The sequence below is a fragment of the Symphalangus syndactylus genome, chromosome 9 (assembly GCF_028878055.3).
Source record: "Symphalangus syndactylus isolate Jambi chromosome 9, NHGRI_mSymSyn1-v2.1_pri, whole genome shotgun sequence".
NCBI lineage: Eukaryota > Metazoa > Chordata > Mammalia > Primates > Hylobatidae > Symphalangus > Symphalangus syndactylus.
The window spans coordinates 23,536,528-23,556,865 of record NC_072431.2 but is presented as its reverse complement, the minus strand read 5'-3'; the positions used below and the strand labels follow the sequence as shown (position 1 = coordinate 23,556,865).

Sequence of the window (20,338 nt, the reverse complement as noted above, 5' to 3'; positions counted from 1 at the left end):
TCATTTGTGCATTTTATACTCTGCTATTAGGAATATAAATTGTCAAAATTTTTCTGGATTATATAAAGAGTTCTTTAAAAATAGCTCTCATCTAGTACTTCTCTTAAGGATTTATCCCAAAGAAGTAATTGGAGCTAAGATTTTAGACACACTTGCAATAATGAAATTTTTAAAAGCAACCTAAATGTCTAGCAGTAGTATTAGTAAGTGAATTGTGGTATTTCTGCAAGATAAATACAGTCAAGTCATTAAAAATCAGAAGGCTTACTTAATGACATTGGGAAATGCTCACGTTATATTGTAAAGTAAAAAAAAAAAAATTATAACACTCTTCATTGATTTGTTTGATAAGTATTTCCTGATAGCAAGCATGATAAGGCCCCAACTGTCAGTGAATTTACATTTGTGTTGAGGAAACAATTAACAAATAAGCAAATAAATGAATGGAATAATGTTAAACCATGTTAAATGACATAAGAAATAAAACTACGTGATAAGATTTTAACCTGCTGGGGGTGATAGCTAAATTTGCTTAGGAGATCAGGGAAAGCATCTAGTAGGTAGTCACATTTGAGCCAAAACTTAAATGACATTTTTTACAGTATGATCCCTGTTTATCCATTTTTTCATCCATATGTATGTGTTCATATAAGCATATACATAAAAACATGTAATTACAGAGTTGAGATGGCATACAAGTAAATGTTAATAGTAGATAATTCCAAATAGTAGAATTTTTTTCCTTTTGGGTGCTTTTCTTTATTTTTCAAATTTTCTACAAAAACTATTACCTTCAAAATAGTCTTTAAAATAATTAATTTTTAGGACTAAAAGATTAAATAGGCTTTCTGATCACAATTATATAAAAAAAAAAACCCATAGCAAGAGAATTATACCAAGTTGTTAACAGTAGTTATCTCTTGAGTGCGGAGATTATGAGTGCTTTTTATTATCTATACTTTTGACTTTTGAAACTGACTTTTGTCTGTGTTCTTGTAATAAGAAGAAAAAAATACACAACAAACCTTTGTTTAAAAGGAAAACCGAAAACTGTCTTTCTCAATTTTTATAATACAGGTTGAATCCCCTTTATCCAAAATGGTTGCAACCAGAAGTGTTTTGGATTTTGGATTTTTTCAGATTTTGGAATATTTGCATATATATATAATGAGATATCTTGGGGATGGGACCCAAGTCTAAACAAAAAATCAATTATTGTCTCATATACATAGCCTAAAGGTAATTTTATCAATATTCTTAAGTTGTGCATTTGGACTGCAACCTGACAAGAGGTCAGTGTGGAATTTTCTCCTTGTGGCATCATGTCTGCACTACAAGTAAACATTAGTGTATATTCTTTCACTGTTTATACATATGACAGATTTTTTTTCTAGAGACAAGGTCTTGCTCTGCCACCCAGGCTGGAGTGCAGTGATACAATCATAGCTCACTGTAACCTCACACTCCTGGGCTCATGATCCTTCCATTTCAGCCTCCTTAGTAGCTAGGACTACAGGTGTGCACCACTGCACCCAGCCAGATATTTTTTAAAACTGGGAAATCATTTTCAGAGATACAGTTTTGTATTCTAGTTCTTAATAACTTTCATCATGCCAGTTCATGGAAGTATTTACTGTTTGCCTAATATTAAACCATATAAATGTACTGTTATTTATTTAACCCTTCTTTGTTTAGATGTTGTTTAGATATTGTTTCTAGTGAAAAACTATTTTTTGTTGTTGTTGTTGTTAATGCAGAAATTCTAATCCACTGCTGATTCACATCATCCTTTCTGAACAAGACTGAAATTTTTGTTTGGGATTTCTCTAAGGGTATTGTTGGCACATTTTGTCAAGATTGAAATTGAATATTTTTAGCATTTCTACTACCACATCTTAGTGATTTACATTTTTTTCCCTTATAAAATTTTCTTTAGGTACTCTTTTTTTCCCAGTTACAAAGCATTTAAAATAAGAATCATTGTGAAAGAATATTGATTGGCATAAAATGTTTATGATGTGCTACTAAAATGTGTTATAAAACTGTATATACAATATGATGCTAATTTTGGTTTTTAAATCATATATGTTAAATAGGCATATGTTCTAAGATTAAAAGACTATACACCAACATCTTAATAGAGGTTACCTCAAAGTGGTAGGATTCTTCTGGGAGCATTTTGTATTTTCCGGATTCTCTACAGTGAAAATACTCTCAGAATAAAAACATTTTTTAAGGCACATCTAAATGCCATCTTTCTGCCCATCCTTCATCAATCGTATTGTTTAGTTACAGAGATTCTGGACATTTAGAAAGAGTTGAAAATAAACAACTGTATGCAATTAAGTGTAAAAGTCTATGGTATATAATATAACTAAAGGGAAAAATCATTGAGTGGTAGAGTTAGAAGTGTTAACAAAGAAAGTGGTTTTGAACTTAGTCTTAAAAGGAAATGTACAGTTTCTATTGAAGAAGGTAGTGAATTTATACTCCCTAAAGGACAGCATGAGCAAAGGCATGTACCTGGAAACAAGGGAGCATAGAATGTAGGAAACAATAAAAAGACAAAATTATTACACGGTTGTTCTTTTAAGCCATCAAGTCTCTACATCAGTTCTTTTTATTTAAATGATCAGATAGAAATGAAGAAAAATAGGAAGTTTGGAAAACTAATGCATTTGTGCTTTTTTAAGAATTTCAGACTGGGCGCAGTGGCTCACACCTGTAATCCCAGCACTTTGGGAGGCCAAGTTGGGAGGATCACTTGAGCCTGGGAGGTCAAGGCTGCAGTGAGCCATGATGGCACCACTGCATTCCAGCCTGGGTGACAGAGTGAGATCTTGTCTCAAAAAATAATAATTCATTGTTTTAGTACTAATTGTAGTGTAGTTAGTTGAAAAATTCTCTTTTCAGAAAATGTCTGCATCATAGAAGTTAGAGTTAGTCAATAGATATTTTAATACCATGACACCCAGAGTTAGTTCTAATAATTACTTTTAAGTACAACTTCCTTCTTTCATAGGGCTTTTACCAAGATGGCCTCAGCTCCTGCCAGCTATGGCAGCACTACCACTAAACCAATGGGGTAAGTATTTTTAATAATTCTGTTGCATCTTTGTACTCAAAACCTTACTTAGACTTTCATGCCTTAAAAACACAATGTCTGATACTTTGAATGCAGAAAATGTCACCATGCCTTTGGTGACATTTAGATGGCTGAAGTTTTCCTGGTTTTTTTTTTCTATTTTTTAAATTATTTTTCACTGACATGTAATAATTATACATATTTATGGGGTACAGTGTGCTAATACATACCATGTATAATTATCCCATCAGTAATTAGCATATCACCTCAAACGTTTACCATTTTTTAATGTTGGGCACATTCAAATTCTCACTTTAAAATGTAAGTTAATGTCTTTTACATGGTATGAGCTGAAACTTATATAACATTTTTATAGTATCATCCCTATTTATCCATTTATCCATCTGTGTGTATCTGTGTGGATGAGTATGCACATACATACATTTAATTGCATAGCTGAAATGATATACACCTAAATGTTAATAGTGGGTAATTCCAAGGGGTATAGTTTTTTTCTTTTGGGTACTTTTCTTTATTTTCCAAATTTTCTACAACAAATATTGTCTTCTAAATGGTTTTTATTAACATGCTTGTTTGTTATTATAACATATTTTTCATTTTCAGAAAACATTTGAAGGTTAAAACTATTTTAGTATCAATGTTGATAACTAATATAGACTTGAAGCTAGGCCTAGCTTCAGGATAGATTCAAGCAGTGCTAAATGATAGGAAGTCCTCAGGGCTAGGTATGACATCTTACTCCAGAGACCCCAGTGGAGTATGTGTGTTTTTCATAGAAACTGAACAAGGTAATTCCGACTACTCTTTTTGGTACCATACAGTTTCCAATTCCTAGCTTACTTTTTAGAGCTAAAACAAAAGCAGGAAGCCAGAGGAGAACAGGTTTACCCTAGCCCTACACTGAGTAACTGGTTTTAATGAAACAATTTCCAAAAACAAAAGCACTCAGCCTTACAAGTACTTGCCAAAAGGAATCCAGCTGGCCTCACCTTCAGACAGTGCTGCGCAGGTTAGCACACCCCCACAGAGTTGCCTGGTGACAGGAATCGCCCCAGGGCCATTCATTCCAACAAGTATTACTTTCTCTTGCTTCTGTTAATGAAAAGATTTCCATCCTGTCCATCTCTTCATTTCAGAGGGGAGTAAGGCAAGATGAGGAAAAGGAAAATATTTTTGGAAAATTACTTCCATGTATTTAATAAAATAGACTTTTTCACCCCTTAAAAATCTTATTGAACATTAGCCTATTAGAGTTCTTATGATTTTGCAGTTGGGATTTTGAAAAATATAAGAAACTCTTGGGTGATCTGAAAGCTGTCCCTAGCCTTCTGAGATTTTAATGCAGGATTACTATTCTGTTCCACAAAACATCTTTTAATTCCATGTGAGAGACTGTTTGAGCCACAGATATAAACCCAGTATGGCAAGTCGCTTATTGGTGTTTTGTTGTTGTTGTTTAAAATGTAGACAACATTCTTCAGAATTGAGGCAAAATTCGCTAAGTCTGTTCTGTTTCACATTTTTATATGACAGATTTTGTGTATAGAGAGGAGAGACAATATACAATGTAGGATTGGATCTAGCTGCTGATATAAGAGAACACAGTAATGTTTGACTTACTCATAATACTTACTGGCATATATATTTTTAATATGTTCACGTGGTTTGAACTCCTAAAGCAAGTTGTCCAAGTTACTAGCTTTAAATTGGTTTTTTTTAGCATTAGACAATCAGGAAGGCAAGGAATTCTCTTCAAATTACAACTCACAAAAAAAAATATAGCTAAGACTAGGAAATTAAGATGTTTATTTTGAGGACAGCTCTTTATTTTTATATTTTTTAATAATTATTGACTAATCAGAGTATTTTAATTACTATTTTATTGTTAAATAAAATTGCAGCAGTGATACCCATGGCAGCAGAAATTCTCAAGACCCTTCTGTTTAGTGAAAACAAAGGTGGTAGGTACAGCGAGCATCAGCATGTGGTGTGTAATCAGGTAAATATTTTATCTGTAACAGATTGGAGAGGCAGTTTGTACTTAGAATGGTCCTTCTCTTTTGCCCCCACCTAGTCTCTTATCACGAGTCATGAATACAGGATCACAGTTTGTGATGGAAGGAGTGAAGAACCTGGTTTTGAAACAGCAAGTAAGTACACTTGTTAGAAAACATACTGGTAACTTTTAAACATAAATGTTGACAGGCTAACTGCTCAGGTAAAGCAACTCCTGGATTTATTCAAGTAATAAATAGGAATCATAAAATCAAGGAGTTCTTTTTTTTTTTTTTTTTTTTAAGTTCTGGGGTACATGTGCAGGGTGTGCTGATTTGTTACATAGGTAAATGTGTGCCATGGTGGTTTACTGCACAGATCAACCCATCACCTAGATATTAAGCCCAGCATCCATTAGCTCTCTTCCGTATTGCTCTCCCAGCCTCCCACAGGCCCCGGTGTGTGGTGTTCCTCTCCCTGTGTCCATGTGTTCTCATTGTTGAGCTCCCATGCGGTATTTGGTTTTCTGTTCCTGAGTTAGAAATCGAGGAGTTCTTTATTAGTGTATTTAAGACTGAGGGTATTTTTTACATGTGTAGCTCAGAGCTCTGTAATTTTATACTTTTTTAAAAAAAATTGTTCATTTGGATTTGGACTTTACTTACATTTTGATTTGTCTTTACCATCAGGTTGTTGAAAGTACGTTAATTGAAAGAATGAACCTAACCTATTTAGAATAGTGAACTGTCACATAATGAATATCATTTCTTTTAACGTATAATCAGAGAATATTAATAAGCTAATGAACTTACTATCTAAAGTCCTATGTAAATTGGACTAAAAATATTTTAAATAGAATTTATATTTGGGGATAATAAAATTGTACCTCGATTTGGCATTTTCTTTTAGTCCTTCACTTTTTATATAGGACACTTTTAAATGACTTGTTTCTGTGGTTTTTTCTATTCTAATATATAGATATTCTGCTTTAGTCATTATTAATTTGGTGTCTTTTCAAAAGATTTTTTACTTTTAATTTTGGAAATTTTCAAATATGCATTATCAAACTCTCCTGAATCCTTCAATCAAATCAGTATCCATTCTTGTTTCATCTATCCCATTTGTGTTTTTTATTTACTTTTACTGGAATATTTTAAGGCAAAACTGAGATAATATTTTACACAGAAAGTCAGTTTGCAATGAGAACGGTTTTAAAGGCCAAATCAAGAGAATCAGTTATTCAGATCTGAATATTGTTTATTTACCTGTATTCAGAAAAAAACAAGATCTTTTCTTTCCTCCACACTTTTCTTACAGTGTTTACTTGTGGTATTTTATATACATAATCTTTATTTGTGGTTTAATAAGTTATTTTTTTTTCTGAGACAAGGTCAGGCTCTCTTGCCCAGGCTGGAGTGCAGTGATGCTAGCTGGGACTACAGGCACGCACCACCACACCTGGCTAATCTTTGTATATTTTGTATAGATGGGGTTTCATTATGTCGCCCAGGCAGGTCTTGAACTCCTGGGCTCAAGTGATCTTCCCACCTCAGCCTCTCAAGTGCTGGGGCCTGGCCTCGTTATCCCTGGCCTCATTATCCCTTTTAGAAATTATTGTCAGTCCCTCTCATTCTACCTCCTGGTAAGGAGCTACTACCAAATACTTAAGCTACTTTTTCTTACTCGTTCACAGTACTGTCCAGAATCAGCTTATCTTCACCCTCTTAGACTATATGTGAAAAGGCACAATAGGAAGTTTGGGCACATTAGAGACAAATGTGCTATACTTTACGGCTTAGCCTGGGCCCGGTTCTTATTTATCATCAACTGTGGGCAAAATGATTTTGTTTCATGAGACAAAGGGGGACCACCAACTTCTACGGTAATGTCTGCCTTTTGCTAGATAGACTGGCTATTACATAACCATATGTAGTTTATTTATTAAGGAGAATTACATATTTTTCTTCACATGTCACTGTTAGAAGTAAATCCCAATAGTAAGATTTCCCTAAACAAAGTATTTCTTATAACATATAACTCATAGTATTTAGAAATTACAGACTTTAACCTTTAGAATAATCATGGTTTGTTTTGTTTTTGAACTTATTACCTCAGAGTCACATGGTATATATCCCCTATGATACCTGTAAAAGACATCTAAATTGGTCAATTCTTAAATATCGTATTGTGCTAACACAAAAGTTTATTTGGAGTGCATAAGATATAGAAACAATTCTTTATGATCTTATATCTCTGTTTTTTTAATATTGCAAATAACATACCACTTTGACATAGGCAGTTTCTCACTTACAAAAGTAAAATTTGAAATGATCAGTGGTCACCCCATCTGTATATTTTTGCCACCACTACCAGAAGAGCCATGCCATTAAAAAAAAAAAAAAAGTTCAGAATTAGAGAAATAGTTATTGACAGGGGGTAGGAATGGTTCATTTTATATTATCATCAAGTAAAAGTAATAGTCATACAATATAGTTCAATGTAGCCTTTTTTTTGTTGCTCTTTAAAAAGAGAAAAAATAGATGGTACTGAAAGACAAATACTCAGGCTTACCTAAGCTTTAAATGTTAGTTTTTTCTGGGTGCATCTTCATCTCTGGTTACTTCTGCCCACATGACAAATTGCTAGGATTGAAGTCTAGAATCAAGAGTGTAGACATTTCTAATTGTTCTTAATAAATATTACCAATTATCCTCGGGTAAAGAGTCTCTAGAAATATGTAAACTCAGAGAAATCCATGTTAAAGCTCTATTACCCTTATATTCTAAAATTTAGAGGTACTGTGGTGGGAGGTCTTGGGCAGTTTGGGAACTGAGAGGTAAGAGGTATCAAAGAAGACACTGCTGAAGATCAGTTCTGTTTCACTCTTGGAATATTATGAGTAATTTATGCCTTTTAAATCTCTAAATATTGTTTTGGATCTTTTTATCTGAATAAACAGTTTAAACTATAATTTAGAATAGGATTAGCTACATCCAGTTTTCTAGGTCATTTAATAAGAGCTTTTTATACCTTGTTTTATGGGCAGCATAAGTTTTGTGCACCACAAGTATCAACTATCACATAAAACCAGTTGAATGTTATTCACAGATTTGGAATCTATTTGTGTGAGGATAATTGTACAAGAATGTGAAGATGAATAATGTAGCATACAGTTGCATAATTTTAGATTTCTGTTTTACTTTCTTTGGCCTGTTTGCAAAAATAATCCCTCCTTTAAAAATGAATTAACAACATATAAATTACAAGCAGTGAAAATCCATAGATTAAAAGACTTAAAATACACAGTTGCAATATCTGGCCCTTAAGATTATGATTTAAACAAGAAAACTATAAAACATGATTTTATATGTCGGGCGCAGTGCCTCACGCCTGTAACCCCAATACTTTGGGAGGCCAAGGCAGGCAGATTGCTTGAGCCCAGGCATTCAAGACCAGCCTGGGCAACATGGCAAAAGTCCATCTCTACAAAAAAAACAAAAAAATTAGCTGGGCATGGTGGCACATGCTTGGGAGGCTGAGGTGGGAGGATCACGTGAACCTGGGAGATGGATGATAATTTATACAACAGTGACTGGATATCAAGTTGTGAGGTAATTGTTTCATAACAAATACATATATCAAAACATCATGTTGTACACCCAAAATATATACAACTTGTCAGTCATACCTCAGTGAATCTGCAGAAGAGAATAAATCACTGTTAATTATGTAATATTATAACTTATAAATTAATAATTACTAACATTATTTTAGGAGTGGTAATAGTGTTTCGGGGTTAAGAGTTTTTATATTTTGGATATGTGTACTGAAATATTTGTGGCTAAAATGATTGTATATTGGAGACTTACTTTAAAACAACGTAGGGGAATGGGTAGTAGGTGATAGTACAGGTGAAATGAGATGTGCCACGAGTTACTAATTGTAGAAGCTGGGTGATAGAGGGATAGATGTGTCTTAGTGAGTTCACATAATCTCGTTTTCTTTATTTTATTGCCATGAACACGAGATGATTTTGTAAACTCATCTGTAAGATAAGGGTATTAGATACACTCTGTAGATCCCAGTCTGGTTTATAATTTTAAATTTTGGAAAGAGACAGCCCATCTTATTTCCTCTCCTCCTAGCTTCACTTCACTGGCAACTTTCCACCCTTCTGTCATTGATACATCTCTCATCTCCATTGTTTCCAGTGTCCACACACGCCATCTAATTCTTTACTTGGCTGATAACTGCCTTCAAGATAAGCATCCTCTTACAGGAGGTCCACATAGGGCTTTTTCATTCTCCAGGGCTCTGATAATCAGTACAGTAGCAATTCTTGTCCCAACCCCACTGCCAGCTTCGACATCAGAGTATCATCTGAAGCCCAGGGCTGCAAGGGAAAAGTTACAAATAGTCACCATAGATCAGTTGTCAATATAGGTCAACAAGTGGCTAATTCTAAGAGAACTCAAAGGAAAAAAAAATTCCCTATTTTGGTTATAGAACTATATATATTTCTTAGTTGTCTTTTTTTTTTAAGTTTTTGTACATATTTTATTTTGTTTTGTAATACACCATCAGAAATAAAGTTAACATTGTTTTTACCTAAGCTTTTCTGGTGACTAAAATCATAAAACATGACTAAAGTCATAAAATGAGTTAGGATTTTTGGAAATAGATTTCTCACTATATTTTTTTCAGATAAAGTTTCTAGTTCATGTATTTGAAATTTGAAGAATTTTAATTTAGGATATTCCTGTGTATAGGACTCTGCCTCTCAAATCTGTATCTAAAATGGCTTTCTAATAAAAATTTAGTTGCTAACTATACAATAATGTTTTCCGTTTTATTTCTAAACAACAATTTCCAAGAACAAAAAATATGCTTGGGAATTCTTACAACAATTGAGTTTTTCATTTGATAAAATTTTACTTATACCCCTTTTACTGAAGCACACAGACTTTTTATGTTTCTAAAGACACATAAGATAACACACTATTTGTTGAGCAAAGAATATTGTATGGTTTTGTTCTGATGTTTTCCATGTGCTAGTATGTTAGCTGCTAAAATCCGGTTTTTTTAACCAGTAAAACCTGATTATTCTGATATGTAAATTATTCTAAATATATAATTGATTTTTTAAATGATTAAGTCAATTCAGGCCTTTATCTAGGCAAAGAATGGAGGCTAGCTAGAGCATTAGCTGGTGACAGATCTCAAAAGTTGTTTCCTGAAGTACTCTTTCCTATGTTTAAAGACATTATGTATTTTTAAAAATCATTCTCTGTACTTGAAGCTTCCATTAATGTATGGGAGCATGTGAATATTGTATTGTATGGGAGTGGTAGATGATTTTGGTGTGTTATTTGGTTGTAAAAACCAGACAAAAACATAAGAAAGAGTTTTGAACAATTTTGCTGGAAAGAAATTTTTCTCATGTTACTTAATGACCTATTTGGCAGACTTGTCTTCAGATATAGCAGAACTATAAAACACAAAGTAAAACTTAATTGTATCCTTAGGAAAATCTCATTTTATACTAAATAAAGATTTATCATGGAATATTGGTATGAATCTTCAAACTTCCAATTATTTTCACAAATATAATAAAAATAATATGACCCTTATGGTTTATCATTATATATAATCTTTTCTAAATTTTCCTCCATTGTATAGATCTAAGAGTACAATGCAGGAAGATAAACACAGAACTCAGTGTAAATAGAGAAATTGATATAAAGTTGTCAATTTTAGTAAAATTTTACAAAACAATTTACAATGTTCTTTTGTTCCAGAATTTTTAAATTATTTATTCTCGTTATGTTGCAAAGTACTTCATTGTCTTTTGTTGGTATTACTTGGAATTCCTAACTATAGTTTTCTCCTTTGGATAAAGCATTTTAAAATCTTTATTTAAAGCACATTTAAATCTGCACCCAGTTACTCTTTAGAGAAACTGGTTTAGACTCACTCTTAAGTGAACAGACTCAATTTTATTTGAAACAAAACTTAAAAGGTAAAATTTTGAGCCACCTTTTTAAAAAAAAAAAATCTGAATAGTATTCAGAAGTATATTCAGACAGCTTGAACATTTGATGCTTGTATTTATATTTGAAAGTACCTAGCCAACACAAATGAAATAGCTTTAATTTTAATTTTACTTGCCTGAGACGATCTTAAAAGGTTTTTACTTTCCCAGTCTAGGGAAGGCAGCAGTATCCTTAGTGACAGTCCATTTTAATAACAATAAAATGTTTTATGGTCTAAGAAAATGGAAAATCGTTATGTAATAATAATGTGTTATCAAAATGAAAAATCCTTATATAATAGTAATGTGTTATCTATAGATTTTTATCTGATCTAGAAACAATCAGATTGAATGTTTTTGTTGTATGAAGTCTCTGAAATACATAAAGTACAATAGATACAAGACTTCTCTTCAGAACATCCTGTACAATTCACAAAGGAAATACTAGTTGAAAATGAACAGAATAACACTTCATTAGGAATGCACTTTGAATAGACATAATAGTCACCCACTAAATTTTCTAAATTTGACTTATGTTCAAAATAATAAAACTTGTCAGACTGAAATGTAACAGTATTTCTTATGCCACAGCCTGTAAACAAGTCAGGAGACAACCTTTTGCCAGTGTTGTATATTTCATGTTCAAAGTGGAATCTGTTCTGTAAGATGATGCAGTGCAACACTGAAAACTTGGAACTTATCCCAGGCAAAATAAAAATGATCAATAAAGTTGTTCGTGTATCCATATCCCCATTTTCCAAAGTATAAAAAATACCTTTTTATTAGAAATGAACGAACTCTTAGATCATTTAATATACATTTTCACGAACTTTAAAAGTTACTTTATTTTTAAAGAAAACTTTTATAATCCACAGAGAGGAAATGAAAAAAATACAGTGGGATTCTGGCCAGGCATGGTGGCTCACGCCTGTAATCCCAGCACTTAGGGGAAGCTGATCACCTAAGGTCAGGAGTTCGAGACCAGCCTGGCCAACATGGTGAAACCCTGTCTCTACTAAAAATATAAAAATTAGCCCAGCATGGTGGCACGAGCCTGTATTCTCAGCTACTTGGGAGGCTGAGGCAGGAGGATCACTTGAACCCAGGAGGTAGAGGCTGCAGTGAACTGAGATTGTGCCACTGTACTCCAGCCTGGGCGACAGCGAGGCTCCATCTCAAAAAAAAAAAAAAAAAAACAACAAAACAAAAAAACAGGATTCTTGTTTGATCAAAACAAAAGCTTGCAGTTACTAGTATTAAAAGCAAACACCCAACAAAGTAAAAAGCCCAAACATGTATTTGTACTAAAACCTAAAACATTTAAAGAAGCATTTTACTTAGAATTATATTTTCCTGTGGAAACTTGAGTAGTGCCAAGAGTATTTACATCTTTGACATCACCTTTACCATTCACAGACTACTTAATCTTAGAATGTGTTTAATTGAAAGGTAAGCATATTTATCTGTAGAATGATCAGGTTGTTTTAATAGAGAACTTTGGTTTAATATTCTAATATTTAACAAAATACTTTTCCACAGAATCTACCTGTTACTCGTATTTTGGACAATCTTATGGAGATGAAGTCAAACCCTGTGAGTACCATATAACATACTTTGTAAATTCCCGAATGTGTCAAACTGACTAGTATGAAAGAGGATAAAATCAGGTTGAGTTCCTTGTGAGCTTAATCACAGCAGAATACATGAGGGAAAGGAAGAGTCCATGTTCTCAAGAAGCCTTTTTTAGCCATTATCACAGATTCTGGAAATTGGTTTTCTCAGCTGCCATACCCATTCTGGCCAGCTCTCATTCAAATGTCATGTAGATTATATCCTATATGTATAATTAAATGTAAAATATATCCTAAGGAACAAATTTCTGTAAATGAAAAAAGAACCAGTGAGCATCTGTTGATATTGTATAAAGAGTACCAAACCAATTTAATTTTATAAAAGTTAAATTAGGAAAGAAGTGCATAGTAAAAATGTTAAGTACATATGTTTACAGGGCACTAAATTCTTTTGGGCTGAAGAAGTAAATTGACAATGAAGTCATTGGGTGAATAGACAAATGGGTCAATACCATTAGCATTGACTTAAAGAATGCGTTTCTAAGCTATCTGTGATTCAAGAAAGGAATGTAAAAATCATCACAATCCGTTTCATAAAACATCCCATCCTGTTACTGTCGCAACCAAAAGGTGGTTATTACCACAAGAATCTGGAATCAAAAACAGGCAGCATGATCCTGCCCACATCAAAACCCTGGTTTGAGTTGATCTAAGTCCCTATAGACTTGGCAGTGAGACTTAGGATTCCAATCCTAAGAAAGAGTGAGAACAGTATCTTCAGATGAGTGTGACCTTTTTTGTAATTGTCAGAACATGACTGTAATAAGAAACTAACAAATTTTAAAATTCACTGGTGTGAAAACAAAGATACAGTGTAATAAAACATCTCAAAAGGGCAGTTAATATTATGAAAGGAATGGGAGAATCATTTATAATGATAAACTAAAAAGGATTGGATTCTTCCATCTGGGAATCAATACAGATAAAGTGGTATACAATGAAATAATAATAGACTTTGTCACTACATCCTAGAATACATGAAGAAAGGGTTCTTCCTGAAAAGCCTAAGGGAGGTATACATTTATGACTAATTGACTTAGAGAATACTGCTTCCTAATAGGCAATAAACTTCCAGAAGATACTATGCCAAGCAACTATAAAGATTAAAAATATAAGCAAATGCAAAACTTTAGACAGGTGCCAAATACAAAGGGGGCTAAGAAATTTTGATACTTTCCAGGCATGTTTGCTTATGCCTGTAATCCCAGCACTTTAGGTGGCCGAGGCTGGCGGATCACTTGAGCTCCGGAGTTTGAGACCAGCCTAGGCCACGTGGTGAAACCCCATCTCTACAAAAAATACAAAAAATTAGCCTGGTGTGGTGATGTGCACCTATAGTCCCAGCTATTCAGGAGGCTGAGGTGGGAGGATCACTTGAGCTCGGGAGGTTGAGGCTGCATTGAGTCAAGATTGTGCCACTGCACTCCATCCTGGGTGACAGAGTGAGACCCTGTCTCAAAAAAAGAAAGAAAAAGTTCTGTGATACTTTGTTACTGTCCCTAATCTTGAAGTTGAGATGAAAAATAATGACAGTAATAATGATAATAGCTAACATTTACTGAGTACTTATCATGTTCCAGAAATCGTTCAAAGCATTTTTCGGTGGCTCAAGCCTGTAATCCTAGCACTTTGGGAGGCCGAAGCAGGCGGATCACTTGAGGTCAGGAGTTCAAAACCAGCCTGGCCAACATGGTGAAACCCCGTCTCTACAAAAAATTAGTGGGGCGTGGTGGCATGCACCTGTAATCCCAGCTACTCTGGAGGCTGAGGCAGGAGAATTGCTTGAACCCGGGAGGTAGAGTTTGCAGTAAGCCGAGATCATGCCCCTGCACTCCAGCCTGGGTGACAGAGCAAGACTCTGCCTTAAAAAAAAAAAAAAAGCATTTTTCACCTATTATCTCACTTAATCCTCGTTAGAACTTTATGAGAAAAGTACTAGTATTATTTTCATTTTATAGATGAGGACACTGTAGTGCAATGTAACTTGCCCAAGTACACACAACTAATAAATGTCAAACTTAAATTAAGATTTTAACTAAAGGCCAAGTTTCTTACCATTATGCTGTATTGATTAGGGCAAGAATCATTCCCTTCATGGAATCTCAGAACTAGAGAGTTAAAGAAACATAAGTCATCTTAACAGTGGAGGAGAGGCAACCAAGAAATGTTGTGACTTCCCAAGTCACACTACTTTTAGTAGCAGAATTGGAACCAGAAACCTGCTACTGCTATATTCCTGCCTGGTGCTCATTCCAGCATACACATTCCTTCCACATTTCTCTGTCATAAACACATGGATGGCTACCTTGTGGATCTTACTGAAATGTTTCTCCAAGCTATGAAAGTTCATTGATCAGTTCCCTTGACTTTCACTTTATAACTCAAGGCATACTATTGCAGATATTTTTTTACTTAATTAGGAAAAAGTAACTTTTTCTGTTTTGAAAGTGTTTCTTCATCTGCTAGGTGAGGCAACTGCCTGCATTCTCATCCTTTTCCTGTTCCCAGATGGACAAATTGATTTGGAGGCAATGAAGAGATTAGCAAAATGCTAAAGAGATTAGCAAAGTATACTAAGTTAGACCTGAGAAATAATCTTGATTATATCCATTTGAAATGCTGTAATCTAATTCTAGATGCATTTTTATCAGTTCATTTATTAAATGTTTTCCTTTCATTTCTTAATTGAATAAATTAAAACTAAGGCAAGATATCAGATAGGTTATCTTGCCTTGTAAGTCTGGCTGGTAGTGGTTTCTTGGAGCAAAGTGTTGAAGGATCCTTACACTATGTTTGGGTTTACTGAGAGTGCTATGATTGATTAGCAGTGTCCAACCCATTGGGTACAGGACTAAATAGTAGCAACATGTGTAGCATATTTGTCAAGAATCAAGTTTTGATAGTCCTGTCAACACTCCAGAAGAGAATTAGTTTCTCTGGCATGGTAATTAAGAACTTGGGCATTGAAAGTAGACTGCCTGGGTTCAAATCCTGTAGTTTCCATACTTACTAATCATGTGACTTTAGAAAAGTTACATAACTTTTCTCTACCCCAAACTGCCAATCTGAAAAATGAGGGTAACAGTAACAACCTGATAGACCATTATTGGGATTGAGTAATTTCATCTAAAGCACTTAGAGTAAAGGTTAGCACATAGTAAGTGCTCATTAAGTATTAGGGGTGGTTGTTATACATTCTACAAAATTGATAGATTCATTAAAATAGGATACTCTAAGCCAAACTGACCTTCTGAAGAGAAATTCCACAGTCATGGTAAAGTTCTATTTTTTTTAATAGGAAACTGATGACTATAGATATTTTGATCCCAAAATGCTGCGGGGCAATGACAGGTAAGCAGCTTTTGTCTTGTTTAACTTGTGGATTTTTTCCCCTCAAGAATGGAAATAATTGACTTTTTTATTATATAGTACTGCTTATTAAAAATCCAAACTATATGGAAAACTCGTAAGGAAACAAGTATGTATAATCTCATTATCCAAAGATATCTCTAGTAATGATACTTGGCATTTAGATGTTTTTCCTTCCACATATACACACACCCAAATCCATTTAGACGTTTACTGGTGTTTTTATGAAATGGTGGAGGTGTTAGAAACTAATTGTGGGTGAGGGAAATTTCGATAACGTGTTTTTAAATGAATATTCTTATTGGACCAATTGAAAAAAATAGGAGCTTTATATTGGATACCAGTTGTTTGGTTGTTTTTTATTTAACTAGTCCATAAAATTAAAGTCACCGGGAACCATTGCTATATAACACCTTATGTCAATGAAGCATTCTATAAATAAATTCTGCATTTTATCACAGACATTGGATGGTAAGATATCCTTATGGATATTATTTTTCATGATTTAATTAGCGGTGGTTTGACAAATAGCCTACAAGATACAGAAAAAGAATAGGCAGAACTGGAGGCAGGGGGGTGGGGGGCAGGAATAACTGCCTTGGACTGATTTGTCTGTAGCACTGAAACTTAGATGAAGCTAGTGAAGCTAGTTTGTTGCCTGTTCCTTATGTTTGGGATCTTCAGAACTTTACATTTGCTGTATCCCAAGCTTTCATATCTTTGTAGATGGTGTGAAAATAATCTAGTCATTAGATTAAATGGTTTGATAACTTGAAACGTTATTCCCTTTTCTGAATTTACCAGAAATATCACCAAAATTGCGTAAGAACTGCCAATAGCAGCTGCTGTTGGCAGAAGAGAATTTGACAAAGAATGGATTATGGAAAGGGGGATGAGGATTGACTGCTAAAGGGTACAGGACTTCTAGGGGTGATAAAAATGTTCTGAAATTAGACAGTGATGGTTGTACAACTCTAAATATACTAAAAACCACTGATTGCACACTTTACAACAATGGATTGGCAACTTTTTCCTATATTGATGATTCTCCAACTTACATTTTTTCCTTCCTTGCATTTAGCTAACAAGTAGATATACAGTTAGCCCTCAGTATGCGTGGGTTCCTCATCCATGGATTCAACCAACCAGGGTTCGAAAATATTTGGGGGGAAAAACGGATGGTTGAATCTATACGGAGCATGTACAGACTGTTTTTTTCTTGTGTTTATTCTCTAAGCAATACCTAATACAATGTAAACTATATAGTTTGTAATACTGTTTACATAGCATTTACATTGTATTAGGTATTATAAGTAATCTAGAGATTATTTAAAGTATATGGGAAGATGTGAGTAGGTTATATGCAAACACTACACCATTTTACATAAGGTACTTGAGTATCTGTGGACTTTGGTGTCTGTGGAGGTTCCTGGAACCAGTCCTTCATGGGTATCAAGGGAGACTATACTTGGCTTCTTGGAAATTTACTGAGAAATGTTTAATCCTTAATGTAGTTTATGCATGGTAATGAGGAAGAATATTAGCATTGATAAGACAGATAAGCTTAGAGTTTCATTTTTAACAGAGCCTTCTCCTGAGCTGTCCCATCACAGTTAAATCTTGGTGATTAATAACTAGTAATACTATTCTATAAGTCTTACCTCTCCTCATCCATGTCTACTCTTTAAGGAACTGAAACACTGAAGAGGCATTTCAGTCAGGTGGACTTGTAGCTTCCTCTGTGGAATATTCAGACAGGCCATAGAAATGAGGAAAAGATGACAGACTGTGTCATCAGCCTCTGAACAATTAAGAAAGTTATGATAGCCCTCTTTTCTCAGTTGAAATTTTCAAAAATTACTTAGGGGAAAATCTAAGTTGTCCTTTTAAGTCATACTCTACAGCCTGTTTTAGCACTCAAATGTAAGTCTAGACTCGCAAAAGCTTTGAAAAATGTCTTTATATTACTTTGGTGTCTAAGAGATCTTTAATAAATAAGCTACAGCAAAATTCAGACCCCTCCCTCCCTTCCCCATTTGCTTCCTGAGTTGTTATTCTTCCCATACATGTATTTATACAGTTTTTCCACAAATGTAGATACCCACAAACTATATATAATATTGAATATGGTAAAAATTTGCCACATAAAGTATATGCCTTATCCATTCACCACAAACCCAGAATTACGCTCCTCCTCATGGGAGTTGCTGCTCAGTCATCTCGAATTTTATTTTAAAGTAATAGGTTGACCCATTTCCTTTTAGACTCTGAGATATCTCCCTTTTCTAGCTTCTTCTTATGAAACCCAGTTCACTACCTGGCTCTGCAAAATTAAAGGACCCACCCCTCTAAGAAAGTGAAGGAGGTAGAATTGTAAATACTTACCTAATAGTGCACGTGTGTGTATTTCCCATACCTATTTTATTCATAATAAAAGCCATGGGTGAAATTTTCAGTATGGTTTTTCTTTATTACAGCTCAGTTCCCAGAAATAAAAATCCATTCCAAGAGGTAAGTTTCATATAAAAATTCTATATTCCTAGAAAGGAAAGATGAAAGGTGACCAATCTTGAAGACTGTCTGTCCTAAACATGGCTTTATGATGATTAATGTATGGTAATTTGGCCTAGCAATTATATTTTTCTAATTTATAAAGCTGCTTATAATATTTTAAGCTTAAAAATAACTGACAAATAATTCACAGGAAATGAAGTATTTCAGATTGCAGTGAGAGTTTTACATGTGTGGAACCTTTTTCTGAAATTGGATTCCAAACATTTGTGAAGATATCATGACTGTTTTCATTTGAAATACAAAGAAGCTTCTCTGTAAAATATACAGTAAATAACATATATTGGAAATTATAGTTATTTTCCTCTAAATTGTTTCTGAAAAATCTCTTCTTCATACTAAAGAGACATTAGAAATTTATAAATTGACTTTTTAGAAACATTTCTTAATAATTAAAATAGCATCAGGGGCTTAGAATATGACTTTTGGCTAGCATTTTTTAACTTTAATTTTAGAATAGGTTTCAGACTAAAAACCGTGTTTTTTTTTCATCTGTTTGCATTTTAGGCCATTGTTTTTGTGGTGGGAGGAGGCAACTACATTGAATATCAGAATCTTGTTGACTACATAAAGGTACATTTTATTTAGCCTTTTTATTCTGTTGTTAGATGGTTTCATAGGTAGAACACTAGCATTCTCTGATAGCTATCCTGATCCTTCTATAACTTCTTTTCTAAAAGGTAGTTTTAAAATCATGCATATATGATTTTTAAATGTTTATTGTTTTCCTATTCCTGTCACATTCATTTCTGGCCTAAAATTGTACTTAATCTAGAAAACAATGTATCTTATTGATACAATGCACTTTGCAGCTACCTGTCTTAGTATAACATCAAATGCTTAGAGACCTCTTCCCAAAAAAAAAAAACTCGTGGTGAAACGATTTACAAAACTCATTTATCTGAATAATATGCACTTTACTCCTATCCTATTAGCTTAAATCAACAACATACTTCAACAAACTTGGATTTTTTTGTTTTGTTTTTTCAGCAAACAGGAGCTATAGAGGTAGCAAATGAAAGGGAGTGCAGGGAGTGGCAGACAGCTAAGCAGAAAGGAAGGAAGGAAAGAGCATACTTTGAAGAGGAAAAACACTATTTAAAATTCAGGGGCAACAGAATTAGCTATTTTTAGAATGTCATTTTGTAATCTTCACTTATTCACTTAACATTAATGATCATTCTTTATGTCCTTATGTCATGTATGGCCTTAATGATGGTAGAGGATTATGGTACAATGAAGACAAAAACACACAGGCAGGTGCCACAGAGCTCCAAAACAAATAACTACTCGGGATTCTATCTCAGTTTCATAGAGCACGCTTCATCTTTGCATCATGAACCACCAAGATGTATGTGAGATACCTTAGTTTCAGAAGAGCCCTGGTCTTGTACAAAGGTTTTTTATTTTTATTTTTTTAACTTTTAAGTTCAGGGGTACAAGTGCAGTTTTGTTACATAGGTAAACTCGTGTCATGGGGTTTGTTTTACAGATTATTTCATCACTTAGGTATTAAGCCTAGTACCCATTTGTTATTTTTCCTGATCCTCTCCCTCTTCCCACCCTCCACCAGGCCCCAGTATGTGTTGTTCCCCTCTGATGTGTCCATGTGTTCTCATCATTTAGCTCCTGCTT

At 34.0% G+C, this 20,338-nt stretch overlaps 1 protein-coding gene and 1 long non-coding RNA gene across 3 annotated transcripts in view; one reads left to right on the top strand and one right to left on the bottom strand.

The window, feature by feature from the left end:
* The window catches only part of SCFD1 (sec1 family domain containing 1), a 114,194-nt gene that overhangs the window by 79,692 nt on the left and 14,164 nt on the right, over nt 1-20,338 (top strand). For both annotated transcript variants that reach the window (XM_055291592.2, XM_055291594.2), the window contains 6 exons: nt 3,023-3,085; nt 5,181-5,256; nt 12,672-12,725; nt 16,062-16,114; nt 18,610-18,643; nt 19,211-19,276. In XM_055291592.2, the coding sequence (XP_055147567.1) occupies nt 3,023-3,085; nt 5,181-5,256; nt 12,672-12,725; nt 16,062-16,114; nt 18,610-18,643; nt 19,211-19,276 (346 nt within the window). The remainder of the gene's footprint in view (nt 1-3,022; nt 3,086-5,180; nt 5,257-12,671; nt 12,726-16,061; nt 16,115-18,609; nt 18,644-19,210; nt 19,277-20,338) is intronic.
* Nucleotides 14,047-17,831, bottom strand: LOC129489256 (uncharacterized). The gene is made up of 3 exons (XR_008659935.2): nt 17,794-17,831; nt 14,819-14,871; nt 14,047-14,213 (listed from the first exon to the last, which is right to left on the bottom strand). It is a non-coding gene; the product is annotated as an uncharacterized lncRNA (long non-coding RNA).